The sequence below is a fragment of the Galeopterus variegatus genome, unplaced genomic scaffold, assembly GCF_000696425.1.
Source record: "Galeopterus variegatus unplaced genomic scaffold, G_variegatus-3.0.2 Scaffold37, whole genome shotgun sequence".
NCBI lineage: Eukaryota > Metazoa > Chordata > Mammalia > Dermoptera > Cynocephalidae > Galeopterus > Galeopterus variegatus.
In genome coordinates, this window is record NW_007726148.1 from 512254 (window position 1) to 533367 (window position 21114).

Below are 21114 nucleotides of genomic sequence, written 5' to 3' on the forward strand. Positions count from 1 at the left end.
TTTTTTGGGGGGGGGGGGGGGCTGTCCTGTGCATTGCAGGATGTTTAGCAGTGTCCATGGCCTCTACTCTCTAGGTGACAGTGGCAACCCCTTCCCCCAGATATAACAACCAAAAATGTCTCCAGATGTTGCCAAATGCCCCCTGGGGGGCCACATTATCACCCAAGAACCACCGTGCTATAATCCTTTTTATCATATTGCTACCCTTTATTAATGCTGTCACATAATACCCCAGAATAAAAGTATATGTTTACAACTGTCAAGGCCTTTAGTATCCAGAGAGATTAGGTTAGTTTCAATTTCACCTACATGTATAAAACTGAAACAAATTTGAAATCATCCATTTTCAATCCTTAAAAAAATATCCTATGGTGACCACTCAAAAGATTGGATTCAGAAAGACTTAAAATGAGTCATTTATTTATGAGATAAACAGTCAACAAAGAAAAATGCTGACCTGGAACGCACATCTGAGAGTTGAGGACCAGCCAGAAACACGTTCCAGGCTGTGCTGGGGGCTTTGGTGCTCTCCCCGGGTGTTCATCCATCACATAGTGCCCCATGTCATGAGGGTCACAGGGCGACATTGACCTCTGTTTTCATGTCTTACTGCTCCTATAAGGTCTGATAGGGGTGTCTCATGGAGTCACTCTTCCTGGGTCACATATTGTCACATTTATTTTCTACCCTTGCATACTGGCATTTTTGGTTCATCAATAGGCTCTGTTTCAAAAGACTATTTCTCAGTAATTTATTCAAATCCAGAATACGTTTTTCCACATACATACAGCATTACGTGGGTTGCTTAGGTTTCCAATTTCTTAAGTCATGATATGCCTAATTCTTTAGTCCCTGGATTGACACATATTTATTCAGTGACAATTAAGTGCCATATACTGCCTTGGATACTGGAAACACCAAGGTGAATAAGCCAAACAAGTTTCCCACCCTCCTGAATCTGGCTGATATAAACAGCTCAGATGCAGGGTCCAAAGACTGGGTTGCTGGCACGTGGGAGTAGACGCCACGTAAACATGTGGTCGGTACTAAACGACCCTAATCTCTCTATTTTAGGGCTCTGCAAACTATAGCCAGCACACCAAATCCAGCCTGCTGCCTGTTTTTGTATGAACTGCAAAATAAGGATGGTTTTCACATTTTTAAATGGTTGGGGAAGAAACCAAAAGAAGAACAATATTTTGTGACATGTAAAACTATATAAAACTTGAATTCTTGTGTCTGTAAATGAAGGTTTATTGGAAGTTTTGTTTATGTTTATGTATAGTCTGTGGCTGTTTCACACTATGGTGGCAGAATTGGGGAGTTGCAGGGGAGACCATCTGACCCACAAAGCCTAAAAGATTCACTATCTGTAATTCTCTATAATTCTATTCTGTGGGAAACGTGCTTTCGGAATTTCAGTCTTGGGGCCTCTGCAGCTCATGGTGTTGGTGGTGTACCCGAAGTGTGAAGTGGCACTGTAGCACCAGGCAGCAGGAAGAAGCTGCTGGGAGGGCCAGACCCACGTTTTCTTGTGCCTGGGAGCCTTCCCCCATCTGAATTCAGCCCCTTCACCCCACCAACCTCCTTCCTACTCCTGTGTTTGTTTCCTATGGCTGCTGTAACAAGTTACCACAAATGTATAACAACACAAATGTACTATTTTATAGTGCTGGAGGTCAGAAGTCTGATGGCGGTCTCACTGGCCTAAAATCTAAGGCCACGTTCCTTCTGGAGATTCCAGGAGAGAAGCTTTACTTTGCCTTTTGCAGCTACTAGGAGTTGTCTGCATTTCTCAGCTCATGATTCTGTTTCTCATCTTTAAAGCCAGCAGCCTAACATCTTCAAATCACTCTCCCCGGCTTCTGCTTCCATTGTCCCATCTCGTTTCTGACTCTGCCATACCCCTGCCTCCCTCTTGTGATGACCTTGGGCATTCTCAGTTAATTTGGGATTACCTCCCCCTCTTAAGAACCTTAATTTAATCTCATCTGCAAAGTCACCATTGCCATGTAAACAACACACTCACAGGTTCCTGGGGCCAGGGTGTGGACTGTGGAATATACTATAAAGCAAATGTACTTCACATGGCCTGGTTTTCCAAAGTCTTGCAGTTTCAAATATTGACCTTGCAGAGGACTGGAAATTTTCCTCAGGCTATAAAGTTTCTGGTGTGAGATAAAGATTTGTGGTACAGCAAGGTTGCTGGCTCAAGGACAGACTAGTTACTGATTGAAATGTAAAGATACTGGAAAATGTTGGAGGGAGAAGGAATGTTTCCTAAGATCAAGCTTTTGTTGGTGGATCACTTAATTGCCTTACTGGAATGTCATCTGGCCTGTTTCACTGAAAGTTACCAGCCTATATTGTTAAACTATAACCCCACCTATGTCTCTTCCTGTAACTTCCTGGTCTGGAAAATAAATGCAGGAAGAGAACCCCAATTCATGGTTAATTTCCCAAGGAAGGGATGCCTCTTGCTGTAGGGTCCCAGGGAAGTTAACCACTTCAGGGTCTCTCACTGCTCAGAAGAAATGGGCTTTGAGTAATCCTTTGCATCTCTGTTACCCAGGGGAAGTGGGGTGACAAATCCGTGGGGGATGAAGCAACACAAAGCAACACTGGACATCTTTGGGGGAGACATTATTCTGCTGACCTCACCTTCTATCCAGTAACTTCCTAATGTACTTCTCTCTACCTCTGCAAAACAAAATGTGGACTGAACAGCATCTCTCAAGCTTGTAACCACCATCTAGGACATTGTAGAGGCTAAGAGTATGGGCCTTAGCTTCTGAGAGTGTCAGGTTCAAGTCAATTTTTTCATTCAGTGAAAAAAAAATCAGGATTATGTATTATGACTATGATAGAAATAGTTTTATTTTCCGTGGTGGATTTGCGTCTTTCTTTGGTGATGGAGAACTTGAATTTTCCAGGAAGAGCAGACTTACTACAAATGAACTGAAAAAAAGGTGTGCAGACTCAGACCAGAATCTGATCAAGCCTTAAATTCAGTCGTTCTCAACTCTGGCCACATGGGACAATCAGTAAAAGGAACTTGAAAAAAAAAAAATGTATGTTGTCTTAGTCAGCTTGGGCTGCCATACGAAAATAACTCCAGATGTTCTCTCTTTTGGCTAATAATTCCAAATATGCCAAAGAAGTTTGAAAATCTAAGAAGTTAAGAATCATGCGTTGCAATATATAATGGACTAAGAGAAACATAAAGCTTCACACTTCACATTTCATTATGCTAAGTGTAGTCATTTGTGAAGAGTTTCAAAACCACATATTAAGTGATTGTGTTGGAACTGTTTTAATTGGGGAAACAAAATGAAGGCTCAAGAAAAATGTCACTTGGCCAGGTTCTGTTTTGCCAGACTTAGGAATGTGTTTTAATTCTATTTCTTCAAGATAAAATATCATCGTCACCATGTCCAAAATTTGAGCATCTTCCCCCTGTTCCCTTCTGCTGCTCCCCATTCTAGTGATTAGCATTACCATCTGCCCAGTTACTCAAGAAGAACCCTGAGAGTCATCCTAGGTTTCTCCTTCCCTGCCCCCCACTGTATCCAGCTTGTCCCCGAGCATCTACATGGTTTTATGGGTCTCCCATGTCTGTTCACACTGGAATCAGCAACATACCTAGCCCAGCACCTTTTCTCATCTGTGCTTCCTTGACTTGCTCTCGCCCTCAATTCCTTAAGAAATTTGTCTCCAATCATCTTTCCCATATGCAAATCTGATCATGTTCCTCTCTTCTTTGAGGTTCCTGAATGACTAGCCTAGGGAGGAAAAGCTAATCTACTTCGCATTGCCTACAGAGAAGGCCCTGCAGGACCTGGCCCCAATGCCTGCTTGGCTTCCCTTCCTGTTATCTCCCTCCTCACAGCCTCGTAATTTCCTGAACAAACCTTTCTCTCAAGCTCATTTGTCTGGGAACCCACTCTTTTCTCCAAAGTTGCATTTCTGCTGGGCAAACCCTTACTCTTTTATGCAACTTTCAAGTCTTCGCTGAAACACCACCTGCTCTATAAAGCCTTCCTTGATTACCCAGACAGACAGCAAAGCCTTGTCTTCCAGGTGCCCATTGCATTTGGTGCTTATTTCTAGTGTCACAAACTCTTCATTTTATTGATTGCTTGTGTTCCTCCTTACCTGAAGGTTAACTCTTTGAGGACAAGGACTGTGTTGTCATCTTGATAATCTCAAGCGTACTGCAGTGCTTAGCCTGTAATAAGTGCTCATTAGATATTGTTTGAATGAATTAACCAGGAGGACATAGGAAATAAGAACAAAATGTTCCTTCTAGGAATTGGTTTATTTCAGTCATAAACTATAGTTCAGAGGTTGGCAAACCATAGCCCACCAGCCAAATTCAGCCTGCCACCTGTTATTGTAAATAAAGTTTTATGGAAATATGGCCACACTCATTCATTTATACATTATCTGTGGCTATTTTCTTGCCACAAAGACAGAGTGGAGTAGTTGTGACAGAGACCACATGGCCCACAAAGCTTTAAATATTTACTATCTGGCCTTTTACAGAAAAAGATTGCCAAACCCTGCTACAGAGGATTGAACTTATTGGAGGTCATATTTTTAAATGCTTTTGGAGAATATGTATGTAATTCTATTTTGACACTTCAAGGAGCAATCATTTCCCTTAGGTACCTAAGCTAAACTCATCTAGGACTTCCCACTTGGGGAAAAAAAAATAAGCAATTCACTGAAATCTACTAGAGAGTGTGAGTGAGGGACTACTACGGCTTGAGTCCCCAAGCCCTAACTGTTTAAACTTGTGCTTAGTCTAGTCATACCGAAAAAAGAAAAAGAAAAAAAATCCAAAATGCACTAGCCCTGAAAGTATTTTCTTCAGTTCACCAAATGTGGCTGCAGCCTACCCACTTGGTCTAGATTGGCTCCTTCCTGTCCCCAGGCCCCTTCCCACATTGTCTTCCTTGAGCTCCTCCCGGGCTCCTGTTAGTCCCTGTCATGATGCACAGGATGTACTAAATGAATGAAAAGCCTTTACTTGTTCAGCGCCTGCTCAAATGTTTCCTTCTCTGTGAGGTCTTTCCTGGCCAGAGGAGAACTGCAAATCCCTCCTCTACTCCCCCTTTTCTTTTCTTTCTGATAGAGTTTGGATGTGTTGTCCCCCCAAAGTCATGTGGAAATCTGATCCCCAATGTGGCAGTGTTAGGAGCTGTTTGAGTCATGGGGGCGGATCCCTTATGAATGGATCCTTCTCCCTAGAGGTGGGGATAGTGAAGAGTTAGTTCTCACTCTATTAGTTCCCTCTGAGAGCTGGTTGTTGATAGGACCCTGCACCTCCTCTCCCTCTTGCCGTCCCTCTCATTTCCTGTCACCATGTGATCAGCTTGTACCACCAGCTGCCCGCTGCTTTCTGCCATGAGTAGAAGCAGCCTGAGGCTCGTGCCAGATGCAGCTGTCCCAGAATCGTGAGCCAAATACAACTCTGTTGTTTATAAATTACCCAGTCTTGGGTATACAGTTATAGCAACACAAAACGGACTGATACACCTTCTTCCCTTTCAGTTGTCACTGTTTAACACACTGCTTTTGCTTACCATGTTCACTTTCTGCCCTTACCATCGCATATCTCCCTTTGTTAAATGAATGAATGAAGTCCCAGATAAAGAGGGAAAAATGTCAGAGAATTAACATAGTGCCATTCACTCTTTGGAATGATCACTTGAGGTGGGAATTTGCCATCAATATGGAACAAAAGTGTCTTAATAGTCTCTGAGGCCAGTCTTTCTGTCTCCCTTCTTGAAGGTGAGTGACTTCTTTAAGGTGGTTCTTATTGGTTCCATAAGTGACTCACTCATCTCAGTGAGTCTCTGGCAGTGCCTGTGTGGGCCAGAATGTCTCCTTCCTCCTGGGATTTTTCTTTTCTGGATTGTAGAGCAGATGGTAGCTGCCTCTTCAAATCTGTTCCACCATAGCTGGTATCTGTGATTTGCAGGAAGTCCTCTGAGTTTCAGAGGATGGAAGTCACTGAGTTTCAGAGAATTGGGAAGTACTATTTCTTAGGCCATCGTTTTCTCCCTGTCCACACCGAGGGTGGAGCCACTCACCCTCAGTGTACGCTGGGGGTGTGCATGTGTGCACACAAATGCACTCTTAGGATTGTGGGAATCTTTGCTTTGACTCTTTGATGTGGAATATTTCAGCATCAAATGTCTTTGTAAATACATCTTATTCTTATTGATCATATCTCTGTGCTTATTGTGATCAAAATAGCTCATAAAAGTGCTGTAAATAGAAACTCAGTGGTTACAATTTTAGCATAGAGCGGAAAACCGTACATTCTTAGCTTGAGTCTCGGTTCCAAATCCTGTAAGCTTTATGATTTCGGGAAAGTTGTTTAACCTGCACAAGCCTCAGTTTCATCACCTATGTTATATTATATTTATACATACTATATGTTACTATAATATTAATATAATGCATCATAAGCATATATTATAATAGTGTATCATAAGTATATACTCTAGCATATGTTATAACATAGTGTTATATATTATAGTTATACTGGATTATATTATTACACAATGTTATTATATTATTAAATATTATATAAGGTCAAAGATGTTACCTACCTCATCAGGCTCTTGTGGGGACTAACCACAAAGCTTTGGCATGGTCACGGGCACGTGCACTTTCACTCCTATATCTGGCGTGCATGATGCCAATTAGCAGCTCCGTTTTTCCTGCTACAGACATACCAAAATAAAAAGTTCCTATGGTTCCCATAAAAGGGAGGAAGTAGGACCCTCACAGCATCTTTGCACGTAGTTTTCTTTGGCCTACTTATGCATCGTTACATGAGATCATGTGACCCAGCAGATATTCGAGCTTCTGACTTTTGCAACTGGCTGAGAAAATCCCTGGTTAAACCAACAGAGGATTTGATTTGGGGAACCGAGAGCAATTTTGGAACACAAAGGTGAATGAGGTTTGCTTGACTTTCGTACTGAGAGAGAGGATGAGGCTTGTGCAAAGTAGGTGAGCTGCGTAACTCTTGGTGTTTCTCCCTTGGCCTGCAGGGTGACTTCACCTGGAACAGCATGTCGGGCCGCAGCGTGCGTCTGAGGTCAGTCCCCATCCAGAGTCTCTCAGAGCTGGAGCGGGCGCGGCTGCAGGAAGTGGCTTTTTATCAGTTGCAGCAGGACTGTGACCTGAGCTGTCAGATCACCATTCCCAAAGGTAAGGCCCTGCCTGCCTCTACTGGGGCTCTTTTCACTCCACACATTCACACAGGAAGGAAACTACAGCTTCTAGGTCGCTGGCTGGCATTAGTGTCCATCTGAAAAGACAAGATCAAGCAGGACGACGATTTGCACGTCAGCTGACACACTTATTTAAAGGGAAAGTGAACTTGGGGCATTAAAAAGGACAGCCGTGTGTATATCAGTCTACATGGATTCAGAGCAAGAAATTAAAAAGAACTTTCAGAAAGGTCAATTTAAGGTATTAGAAGAAAAGCTGTGTTTATCTCAACCTGATTTCAAAATAATCATTTGAAAAAAATGCCTTGACAATTTGTGAAACTTGTCATTCGACCTTATGCAAACTCAGAATCAGAGACTTTACCGAACGTCACTCATTTTTATCCAGTCTTTCACCTGGCGTGTCTAGGTTGGGGTTCACCGCTCTGACCCTGGAACCAGTGTATACCGGACTGGCTGACGTTTTTACGCAGATCCTGATTGCAGTAAAGACAAGATGCCTGTACTGGAATTCTTTCATCCATAAAAGTCTGTCTTGGAGTGTTTACTATCACCTATAGAGGCACTTTATAATTTGTATTAGTATGTAGCAGAAAAGTAATTTGAGGCAGAATGAAAAACTACAGTGTTATACAAATAGAGTAGACGCTGTCATAAAAAGCAACATTGGCCAGCTTGTCTGAAACTAAAAGGAAAGCAGAAGAAGGGTAGCAAGCTTCAAAAAACTAGAAGAAGGCTGTCTCTGGGGATTTCTGTATCTTCAGAACATCTCTTCTACATTGTTCTCTTTTGGGGATGGTTGAGGAGATGCTCCATGAATATTTATTCATAAAATAATTCACATTATGTAAATATATACACACACACAGACACACGTGTGCATCTATACATAGCCACACACACACTAAGACACCTGATTCTCATCCATGGATGATTTTGCCACCAAATCTACAGGGGGAATCTGGCAATGTGTGGCTATACTTTTGGTTGTCACGGATTGGGGGAAGGATGCTACTAGCATCTAGGGGGTGGAGACCAGGGATGCTGCTAAACAGCCTACAATGCACAGGACATCCCCTCAACAAGCACGATCAGGCCCAAATGCCCAAACACCAAGGTTGAGCAACCTTACCTTAAACACAAACAGGTATTCACATTCTGTCACCCACAGTGCTAGCGCTGCTGTTTCCTTGGCTTAGCTGTGCCCAAGGGAAAGAGCACTGGCTTGGCGTCTAAAGACCAGGATTTCAGAACTTGTCCTGTCATTCCCCCCACACGTGAGCTTGGGCATTTGGCCTCTGCAGTAGGAGGCTCAGTGCTCTGACTAGAAAGAGTAGCACAATGTATTAGTCTGTTTCTGTTGCTTATCACAGACTACCTGAAACTGGGTGATTTATATAGGAAATGGGGGCTGGCCAGTTAGCTCAGTTGGTTACAGCACTGTGTTATAACCCCAAGGTCAAGGGTTCAGATCCCCATACCGGCCAGCCACCAAAAAACAACAAAAAGGAAATGAAATTTATTTCTTACAGTTTTGGAGGCTGGGAAGTCCACAGTCCAGGGGGTACACCTGGTGATGCCCTTCTCCTGGCTGACAACACAGGGTGTCACATGGTGAGAGAATGGCACAAGCAAGAGAGCTTACATTCCCACTCATTCTCCTCATAGATCCATCAGACCCATGCCCATGAACACCCATTAAACTATCAACCCATCACTCTGTCAATGGATCGACCCATTCATGAGGGCACAGTCCTGGAGATCCAATCACCTCTTAAAGGCCCCACCTCTCACCACCACATTGGGGGTTAAGTTCCAACACGAGCTTGGGGGGACATTCAAACCACAGCACACAAAAACACTAACCACACAGAGGTTTTCTTTGGATGGTGAGTCTTAGGGCCATGTTTTTTCTTTAATCCAGAATCTAAGATTCAGTTGGAGGTCATGCCAGAGTGCAGAAAGGAGAGGGAGGCAGGCCAGAGGGCTGGCGAGACACCATGTTTCACTGACCTTTCTCTTTGGCTTTCTTGTCATGCTCTGCTCGCCACCACAACTATAGCCAGCTCCTCCTAGGAGGAAATCCCCACCCTGTTATATCTTTTCACACTAATCTCGCACATAGAGACCCTCAACTCAGGTAAGAAGAAAATCACTTGGGCAATTGTGAAAAATGAGTACTAATGACTGTCAGGCCATGTCGCTGCTTCTCCCTACGATGGGCCACCCTGCCTCACCTGGTCTTGGTTTGGTTGTAGGGTGGAGATGAGGCCTGCCCTTTACTCCCACTTAACTCACAAGTTGGCCCACGTGGGGCTCCAGAGTCTTGTCTCCCTTTAAGGAGCACAGACATTCTTTTCATTTCTTAAAAACATAAAAATGTTGTTGGCAAAACCAATGTGTCATGAAGGGAATGATAATTTTGAAAAGTTTTTGAAACCGGGACTAAATGCACATCAGATAAGATATCAGGGAACAGATATTCTTTGTAGCTTTGTTTTTTAATCCAGCTACTTAGATGTTTTTCTTTGTCTCCTCCATAAGTAACCTTTAAAAGAGTCCACTACATAAATAACTTTTATCAAACAATTTTATAAAACTTGTCTGATAGAGGCTCTGTCTCCATTGCATATTTCTGAGACTGTGTGGTTCCCAGCACATTCACAGAAGGATTCATGCTATCAAGACATTCGAAGATATTGCCAGGCCATGGGGGTTATTTTGATATTTTCTATCAAAACGGGAATGAATGATTTACAAATAATTTCTCACTTATGGAAGAAAGAAGGAATGATGGGGCTGGATGGGAGAAAAACAGATGTCACCTAAGGGTTTCTGAAACTATTGTTTGGGGCAGATGATTATAGACATCATATATTTACTGAGATCATTCAACTTGGGGCCAGTGGCGAGCGCTGTGATATTAGCTTTGGTCTGAGTGTGGCCAGTTGTTCCCCTGCGAACCCCCAAATGGAGGTTCTAAACAGGGTCAGTTTCACTGTGTGCATAATTTCCCTGGGAAAATAAATATAGCACCCAGAACCTAAAACCTAAAGAAATGATAACCAAGCCTAATAAGATAGTGAGTATAATGAAAGTGGAAACGTACTCAAGCTCACCTTTCTGTTCTCTGTCACTTTAGCATGATCATAGGGATTTATTCATGGGTATCTATTTGGAGAACACTCTCCTGCTGGTGCTTCCACGGCTCAGATGAATGATATTATAACATAGTCATCAGCTGCCAAGGTTCACCATAGAGAGGGAGGAATTGACGGAGGAGGGGGACTGGGTACAGTACTGGGGTGATTTCCTAGAGTAGTCTGCAGGTGCAATTCAGAGCACAAGTGGACGATTTAACCTTCTCTTGAGCTGTAACAATGGGTGGACATCAGTTATATGGGCACAAATGCAGGTGAGTTCGGAGATAGTGGGAGACCATGTGGAATTTCATTCCAGGTTCCTTGTCCATTTCCAGCAATAGGGAGCAATTTCATCCACTAGGAGTGAGCATGGGGAACAGGTCCTGGAGGTTTGAGGAAAGAAGAGAGGAAGGGAAGAGGGGGGAGCTAATGAACCAGCAATGTCGCGGGACTGTGGGGCAGCCCAAAAGGTCCATTTGAAGTTAGTAGCTGGGAATTGAAAATGCAAAATGAACGTCCTGGCAGCTAAACACTGTGAAAGCAAAACATACCATTTTCTATTTTAAATTCCCCAGCCCTAGTTAATTCAAATCTCCTCTCCTCAGGGTTAGGATTTTCTCATTGAGTTTAATGGAGGTAAAGAGAGACATGGAGGTTGAGAGTGTATCTGTGATCAGTAGAATAACGACCCAGCAAGATGCCCACGTCCTAGTCCCTGTGAAATTTGTGAATGTCATCAGTTAAGGTCCTTGAGATAGGGAGATTATCTTGGATTGTCTGGGTGGGTCCAAACTAAGCATGTGTGCACTTAAAGGTGGAGACACGTTCCTAGCTGTAGTCGGGAAGCAATATGACAATGGAAATATGGTCAGAGAGATGCAATGTTACTGGCTTGAAGATGGAGGAAGGGGGACACCGAGCCAAGCAATGTGGGCACCCTCTGGTAGCTGGAAAGGACAAAGAAATGGATTATCTCCTAGAGCCTCCAGAAAGGAACACAGTCTGTGTCAGGCTAAGGCTCACCTCTTCAAACCCATTGTACAGACTGGGTCACAGACCCTCGCGTGCCAGGCTGGGTCACCAGACCCCTCATATACTGGTCGCAAGCTAAGTAGTTGGGAAAGATCCCAGGAGCCATTGGCAGAGTTGACAAGTTCATTCCAATGCCAGCTCAGTCCTCAGCTTCCTTAGCAGGAGGAGCAGCAGCAGCGGTGGCCTCCCAGGGCATCCCAGGGGCCCTGGCACAGCAGCAGCAGCAGCTTGTAGCAATAGCCTCCAGCAGCAGTAGTGGCCTTCCCATGCCCCCCCCCCAGGGAGGTATCCCAGGGGTGGGGGGTACTGTGGATCAGAGCCATTCATTCTTTATACTCAAGCCCGATAACCGAGGACACCTGGGTGCGAGTCAAACGACCAAACACCACCTAGGCACACATGTGCAATTATATCAGACAATAACCGAGGAACACCTGGGTACATGTGCATATTTACATCAAATGCTCGTCAAGATTCTGAACATCTGAGGGATCCTGACTATTTACTTTCACTTTCCCTACAGTCTGCTGACACCTTGATTTTAGCCCACTGAGACCCATTTTCAGACTTCTGACCTCCAAGAACTGTAAGATAATAAATCTGACTTGTTTAAGTCACTAAGTTTGCGGTCTCTTGTTACAGCAGCAATAGGAAATTAATACAGTATCCAAAAGAATGATTATGATCTCAGACCATGGGGTCTAAATTGGATAAGAAGGGAAGTTAGAAATTAATAGAAAAGACATATTTTCCTTGAATAAGAATCAATAATATAAAGGTGTCAATTATGTCATTATCTATAAGCTGAATGTGATTCCAAGAAAAGTACCAACAGAATTTTTTGTGTGTGGTAATTTCACTAAATTAATTCAAACATCATCTAGGTGAATAATTATGTGAAGGTAGTCAGGGGAAATCTGTTAAAGATGTCTAATGAAGATTATCCCTGTCCATTTATTATTATTATGACATTATTAATATGTCATAAAACTAAAGCAAAAAGAGTATTTTACTGCTACACAATAGATAGGCAGATCAATGGAAGACGATAGAGTGCAAAAATGAGCCAAAATATATATGAGAATTTACTACACAATAAATATGGTATTTCTTGTCAGAGGAAAAATGATTATTATTGCATTTGAGATAATGAGACAACCGTTGGGAAGAAAAATCTGGATTCTGACCTTACTACTTACAACACAATAAATTGATATGAAAGGAAGATTTGAAGATAATAAATGAAACTACAAATGCACCAGAAGAAAACATAGCTAGATATTTATATTTTTTACACTGGGGAAGGCAATACCCAGAATATATAAAGAAAGAGGGACAAATTTTACTACATTAAAAAAAAAGAATCATCTGCATGACAAACAAAGAAATAAAAATTTATTGCACATTTGGCAAGCTAAAGGCTAACTTCTCTACTATATAAAGCTTTATGACAAATTAATATGAAAAACAATCTAATTAAAATATAGACAAATTACAGGTAGGTCACAGAAAAGGAAATACAAATGATGTATTAATATTTGAAAACATGCTCACCCTCACATTTATTAAAGAAATGCAAGCTAGACACCAAGGAATTTTTTTTTTCTCACATTGGCATGGCTCCAAAAGTTGGATTATGTACTTTATGGGGAAATTCATATACTGGTGGTACGAGTATAAATTGTTGCAACAATTTACGAGGCAATTTGGCAGTATCTATCTAAGTTTTAAGTGGCCCAACAACTCTACTTCTAGGAAAGTATCTCACAGATACATACTTATTGTATTAGTTGGGGTAGGCTAACCACTCAGTGCCTTAACACTATAGAAGTGTCTTTCTTACTCAAGCACCATCCAGTGCAATTTAGCCATGGTGGTGAGGAGGGCAGACTCTGTTCCATACAGTTACTCAGGGACCCAGGCTTCCCGTATCTTGTGGCTTCTCTCTCCTCCATATCCATTCAGCCAAGAGATGCAGAAACTGAATAACTAGTAAGATTTACATAAACCATATAAGATGACTGATAAGCTTAATTTGTTACTCCTTCTAAACTTAAGGTATTTTGAAAAGAGATTTTCGAAGATGCTGTAGAGAACGTAGAGAAAATTTTAGTGGTTGAAATCAAAATCAGAGTTTTAGCCTGAAATTGCCCCGTAGAGGCAGACCTGAACTGTTTCTGACTGTTCAGATGACTGCTTTTGGCATAGGTTCTAGATCAGACTATCTAGTCTATAAATGGCCCAATCCTTAGTAACAGTACCAGGAAACAAAGTCAGGAAATGATCGAGAAATGAAGCAAAACCTAATGGCCGGCGTGAACTTTTCACTTATGCAAAACACATAACAGAGTACTTTTTACATATCAGATGGTGTGTTGGGCTCAATTAATATTATTTTGATAACATTTTAATATAAATGGTAAAAGGCAGGGTTTAGTGACGGACCATGAGTAAAACCCAGCTTGCCATCTGTTTTTGTAAATAAAATCTGATCAGAATACAGACATGCTCTCCATTTACATATCAGCTATGGCGTCTTTCACTCCATGTCAGAGTTAAGTAGTTGTGACAGTGTCTCAAAAGTTTACTATCTGGCCCTTACACACCAAAAAACTTGCTGGTGCCTGATCTAAGGTAAAATGAACGGAAGTAAATGATTTCTGCCACACTCAGTATAGCAAGTTAGTGTAGATAGTACGGCTTAACCTCAATATATTGTAAGCAAGTATTTAAAGCCGCATGGTTCTATGAGAAAGAAATGCATATTCATGTTTTCCTTAGAGCTGTTGTTTTTTCATATTCTGTTAATTTCTGATATCACAGTTGAGAAAGGCTTTGTTTATGTATTTTGAAAACAGTATCACGGAATGGTAAATAGTTGATGCTTTGAAAAAATGTGGACAATAGTCTTGTAAAAGAACACCCTGATGCCTCAAAATTGCTCACTTATAAAGTGGTCCCTCACCATTATCCCTTAGGCAATGTAAAACCCAAGTAAACAACTCAATGAAAGAAAGAAAATTATGTTCTTGGTAGGCCAACACTGCAGCTGTCTTTGGTTTGTGATTTAAATGTTGATTTAGAAAATAAGGGTAACCTGGTGGGCAAGGAAATTGAGCTTGGGTGTTTATATAACAACCCTAGACAGAAAACGCAGCTGTCCTCTTTCTATGTTATCCTTGCTGGCAGTGCCCACTTGAAGAGGTGATGTGCTAGAACTGCCCATCAAATCTTTTCGTGTAAGTATAGATGAAGTTGAAACCTGGGGTAGAACACGCAAACTCCACTGTTTTAGTCCGTTTTGTGTTGCTATAACATAATACCTGAAACTGGGTAATTTATAAAGGAAAGAAGTTTATTTGGCTTACGATTCTGGGACAGCTGCATCTGGCACAGGCTGCTTCTACTCATGGCAAAAAGTGGCAGGGAGCTGGCAGGTACAAGCAGATCACATGGCAAGCGGAAGCAAGAGAGAGGAAGCACGAGAGAGAGAGAAGGTGCCAGTGTCTTTTTAAGCAACGAGCTCTTGTGGGAACTAATAGAGCGAGAACTCACTCATTAAACCCCCTTTCCCCAGGGAGAGCATTAATCCATTCATGAAGGATCCGCCCCATGACTCAATCAGTTTCCAACACTGCCACATTGATGATCAAATTTCCACATGACTTTTGGAGGAGACAACACATCCAAACTCCATCATCCACTGTAGGTAGAAATGCTGATAGGAAGTAAACACCACCAAATAGGGATGATCAGGGAATAATTAGACCACTGGGCTTAGAGGCCCCTCAACAAAGGTATCTATTGTGTGAGCTGTGGAGCTAATTGTACTTGCTATGTGTCCACAATCACGTTTTCTGTGATCCCCCCACAGGGGATTGTAATTTCTCACGGGGTAGAGCAGATTCTTTGAATCTGGGACCACAGGTATACTGCCCAGTACCCCACTGGCCCTCAGCAAATCTTTGAGAAGTGAATGCATCCGTGCATGCATATTCTTCTTTAAAATTAAGCTCTTCCTTTCACTCTTCCCTTTCTCTCTAAAGAACATCAGCAACCTTTCTCCCATTTCCCCCAGGATCTCCAGTAATGATTTCAAAGCAACCTCAACACTTCCTTACTGCTCCACCCCAGGCTCAGTTTCCAACTTTGATTGATAGTCTCATAGGGTTAATGTGAGTTTTAAATGAAGTAATAACAATAATGAGCTTAAAACATGTCCTGACATCTTCTATGCTCCACATAAGAGTTATCTATTACCATCATCATCATCATTATTGTGATCACTGTATCACTTTGTCTTGTGTCTGCCCTCAACCCTAGATCACTCCATCGTTATATATCATCTTAATGAAAACCAAAGATTCCTACCTGCTTTTCTCAGTTCAGGGCTTCTCCCCCATTCTTCCCACCACACCTAAAAACACCAGAGTAATATTCAGCCACAGAACTACTCCTTTGTTGGAAAAAACCAACAAAAACAAAACTCCCAAGGCTCCCTATTACCCGTCAATCTCTTTATCAAAGCCATTTAGAATACTATTTCATATAAAATAGTGTGTTTGCAGCCTGTTCTGAGGATGCACCATAGACTTAAGTTTGTCTTAGAATAGTAGGTTTCAAATTTTTTATCCATAATCCACAGTGAGAAATACATTTTACATCTCATCTTGGGAAACATATGAACCAAATAGTGCTTATCTTTATTAGAGATACACTTGGGTGTCATCTATAATATTCTCTCCCATCCTTTTCTGTTTGATTCTGTTTCATTCTCTAAAATGTGTTTGCCATGACCCCCTACATTTTCTTGATTCATGAATAGTTTATGGCCCACAGTGTGATAACACAGTCTCGGAGGGCAGAGGAATGGAGAACAGGCAATCAAGAAGAAAATAACAAAAAATATGACTATGGAAAATTTTTGATCTTTGCTGTGGCTCTCAGGGCCTTGGTTAGGTGGATGGCGCATTCTGTTTCCTTAGGGTTATGGAATTGAACCTAAGACTAGACCCATACCCTAAGCATCTAGTGCCTTCTCTATTTGGAGCCAAACTAGAGGAGTGACACCCAGAGGGCTTCCTACACTGCTTCCCTATTCTCTCTTGTAATGCCAAGCTGGATATACAGTCTGGAGGAGATAGATATGCAGGGCTTTCAGCTCTAGCTGCAAGGGAGGACACAGTAGCATGGCAAAAAGTAGTCCATATCCTCAAGGGATTACTGGTCAGTCAATAGAGAAAACACAAATATGTCAATTAATGTACAAGACAGAGCAGTGGGTATGGTCTGTCCAAGTTACATTTCATGACCTTTATAGATAGAAGCTGCCTCATCCACCTACTCCAGGAAAAGCCAAAAATAGCAGAGAGACTTTCCTGCGGGTTCTTTTGTAATTTTCTTCTTGGATGCTCTCCTTAACACCCCAGGGCTTGTACCATGTAAAGTTCTCAAGCGTGCACTGCTGTGCGATTCCATGCTGGTGCTGAGCAGGTATGTGGTTCTTTAACCATGTGCATTGTGCCTTGCCATTCACAAATGGCTTCCTTTATGTTCTCATACAGTATAGCTTCCTCTCCAGAGTCTTGTCTCTAGTGGTCACATTCACACATATTTGCATTTCTTCATTGGAGCAGCAGCCTCTATTGCACAAAGCTTTGGCATCTTGAACAAAACTTTTGTCACTGCAGTTTCTGAAATATTCTGGCACCTTTCAAAGATTTCAATATTGCACTATTATCTCTGTTGGGATCGTGGCCCAAAGTAAACTTGGTAATTACAAAGAACACCCCATCCTTGAAATGTGAACAGGAGCTTCCATTTTTGCTTTTTTTCTTGGTTTCCCTATGGGCAAAATAAAAGTAAATAAGTATTAATTGAAATTAAATACTGAGTGGTTTTCTTGTGTGTTTGCTTTTTTTGTTTTTTTTTTTGTTTGTTTGTTTGTTTCTTATCCATTTAGGCTTTCTAGATCATTTGAAGTCAAGCCCTCAGGATTATTTAAAAATTCAATTATTGAGTATTTATAAAATTTTTACAAGTGGAAAGCTCTGGAAGAGTAGTTGAAGGAGTCTTCACTTAAAATAGGAGTGGGCATACTAGAGCCCACAGGCCAAATCCAGCCCACTGTCTCATTTTGTAAATAAAGGTTTATTAAAACCCAGGCATAGTCATTCCTTCCTGTATTGTTTGTGGCTGCTTTAGTGCTACAATGGCAAAGTTGAGTCATTTAGACACACATATATTTTGGCCCACAAAGCCAAAAATATTTACTATCTGGACTTTTGTGGAAAAAGCTTACTGACTCCTGATTTAATAGGTAAATATTAGTTTCATATAGTAATTCATAGTTATCCATGCAGTTGATCAACTGTACTATCACATTCATGTCAATTTCTTCATTACCTTAATTTTATTTTGTAAACTTGAGTGCTTTTTAATGAGCAGACCTTTGTAACCCTCAAATGTTTTAGTGCTTATATTATATGTGGCCAAATATTTTTTCAAATGGGCTAATAAATTCTCTTGGTGGCACTAAACAAGAAAGAATAGTTAATATTTTTATGAGTTGTTTGAACAAGTGATGTCACCATGTAGTCTATAGGTACATAAGTTATGCATTAAATGGTGACTTTAATAATAAGTCAATATCCAGTATGGGCTGATTATTATTCTCTGGATTGATGACTGAGAAATTAGCAACATTTATCTGTAAAGACTTATTTACAGATTTACAGCTCTTTGTAATCTGGTTTTCCTCCTTCTCTTACTCTCCCTATCTTAGATCCCACCCAACACACACAAATTCAAAACTTCTATGGATGTCTTTTCTTAAGGATACCTGACATTACATGACATGTCCAGTGGAAATAAAAGTAGAAAACAGTATCCCACGACAGAATTTTAGTTAATCCACTAAGATGCTTTGGATCCAAATTATGGAAGCTCAACCAAAAGTGGCTAAAATAATAAAGACTTTTATTATCTTATCTTATAAGGAGCCCAGAGGCAGGCTAGTTTCAGGGCTCATTAATTCAGTGGCTTTCCATCTTTTCTCTCTGCCATCATCAGTGGTTCACCTTGTTCTTTGGCTGGCTTCCCTCATTGTCACAAAACAGCTGCAGCAGCCCCTGGTATCACTGCTCCTACAGCAGCATCAAGAGGCAGAGAAGAGCAGTGACTCTGAAGAAAGTGTCTTTTTAAGAATAAAGATGCATTTTCACTGCTACCTCCCAGTAGACTTCCCTCCCTTCTCACTGCCTTGAATTGCAACACCTGCCAGTGCCCAAATCAATGCTGGCAAGCACAAAGAAATCACTGGGACTGGCTTGACCAAAGCTTCCTTTCCTGAGGCTGGGGTGAGGACTCGTACCAGAATGCATGACTGCATGGAGGGTGGGCACCTAACAAAATGGGGCAAGGAAGAATTGGGGTGGTGGGTGGAGGGGAGCAGGATGGAGATGGATTTGGATTAGAAACCACTGGTGTGCATAATGGCAATGTCATCTGTCATTGAACACAGGCAGTGAGGAGGAAACTCTTACAATCTCCTATTTATTTGCTTTGGTATCTAGCACAGTGCCTTGCATTTACCTGCTGCTAAACAAATATTTGAGAAATTGAATGGAATACATTAAAATGTTAATCATAGCACATTTATTTATATAGTGTTTCCATGTCATATAGAATTGTTTCAAATGGCTCAAAGGATAACCAAAAACAAGGAGTGGAAAAGGAAAGGGTGAGGAGCCTAATCGTTTTCATCTAATTTCATCTTCTGTTCAGTTACTGAATTTGAGAAGGCTGTTTTCATGGGAGCAACCAGCAGAAATTTTTAGGAGTTTGCAAGACTGAAAGTCTATGGTTTAAGGATATTTGATTCCCTTCTTATGTATTCGTTATAAAACAGTATCTGTCAAAAGGAAGGCAGTAGAATTTGCCCCTTACATAGGTCAAAAATCATGCCATAGGGAGACACCATTGTCTGACTCTACCTTTTCAACTTGAACTACAAGCTGTAGCTTTAAAACAAGTAATAATGAAACTCCCATAATTTGGGGTTTAATTTTAACCTTACTCTAGGGTATTTACTTGGGAGAAGAGATTTTTGTATTTTTGTTCTCCTACCTACTTTCTTTCCTTTACACTCCAGGAAAGAAGTATAGCTTAAAGAAATGACTTGCCAAAAGCTGTTTTTCCTGCCCTGACATCTGGAAACTTCTGTCTCTGCAAATACAGTGCCTACCTAGACTAAGTTAAAAGTATTGTTTTCCATTTAAGGACTGTGCAATGAGAGATGCAAATTCCGGAACCTGGAAGGACAGAGTAGCTCCTAGCTTGTGAAAAGACAGTAGCAGGGCTGCCCCTTTAGAATACGTGCTTATGGGGGGGTGGGGGTGGTGTTGTTGTTGTTTTTTAATCTTTCTAATTGTTTTTTGTTGTTGTTTTTCTTTCATTTTTGTTCTCATAGCACTTGAATGCAGAAAAAATGACAGCAAGTGATAGATCCTCCTAGGGCATAATTTGATCATCACCAGTTGTTACAGCAAGCAGTGATTACTAAGATCACCTAGTTAAGGGAAAACCGTAGTTGAGCTTTTAAACCCATGGCATCCAAACCATGAGATCAGCTTCCCTACCTCACGTTTTGGCCGAATGAGGAGACATGCTCAACAAATCAAATATCTTAATGATTTTCTGTAATACAAAAACATTTTCTTTGAGGTTCAAGAATCCAGAAGGTATTTTTTTTCCTCTTGAAGATAATATAGAAAAAATTTTTAGAACTACTTGCTCTGCCAAAATAACTTACACAAAACAGGAAAGGTTTCTTAGTGTGTAATTTAGCTGGAAGTATGGTGACTTCCAAGAATTGACTCTCTTTACAGCAGTGAGAGATTCACAGAATGTTCTCAGTTTCTGACCACAGCTTTGATAATTTCACCACCACTTCGACATGTAAACTGGGGGGATTAGTACATTTCACAAGTACTTTGGGGAGCCTCAGCTTGAAGGGGACGCACATCTATTACTTAGGAATAGCATAAAGCATTTTCTTTTCCAGAGAAATGTAGACACTTTGAAAATAAGTTTTGGAAATCCTAGCCCACAAGGTGCTAGCAGGATAAAGAAACAGTGTTTAATTCATTGAGATTTATACCAAGAAAAATGACCCGATTTTCCTATTTCTACCTGCCTTCTTCTATTTTAATTAAGGCTAATGGAAGAACTGCTGAGGATAGGGTGATATATAAACGGAAACTTTGATAACCTATGGATTTGATTAAATAACCAACAATCTATAACGTGGAAGATTTCTTGAAGGTTACACATGCACACACACGCACGCACACGCACGCACACACACCACACACGCACACACACGCACACACGCACACACACCACACACGCACACACACGCACACACGTACACACACCACACACGCACACACGCACACACACCACACACGCACACACGCACACACGCACACACACCACACATGCACACGCGCACACACACCACACACGTACACACGCACACGCATGCACACACACCACACACGCACACACGCACACACGCACACACACACACACACATATCTCCAAAGTTGACTGAATGGTGAGGCCAGTTTGGGCTTGAATACATTGTTTTCTACTTTTTTATGTAGTTTTTTTTTTTTTCCTTT

At 41.4% G+C, this 21114-nt stretch overlaps 1 protein-coding gene across 1 annotated transcript in view; it reads left to right on the plus strand.

Moving 5' to 3' along the window:
• The window catches only part of ARHGAP6 (Rho GTPase activating protein 6), a 482346-nt gene that overhangs the window by 394550 nt on the left and 66682 nt on the right, over positions 1 to 21114 (plus strand). The window contains 1 exon segment of the mRNA XM_008571217.1: positions 7071 to 7230. Within this exon segment, the coding sequence (XP_008569439.1) occupies positions 7071 to 7230 (160 nt within the window).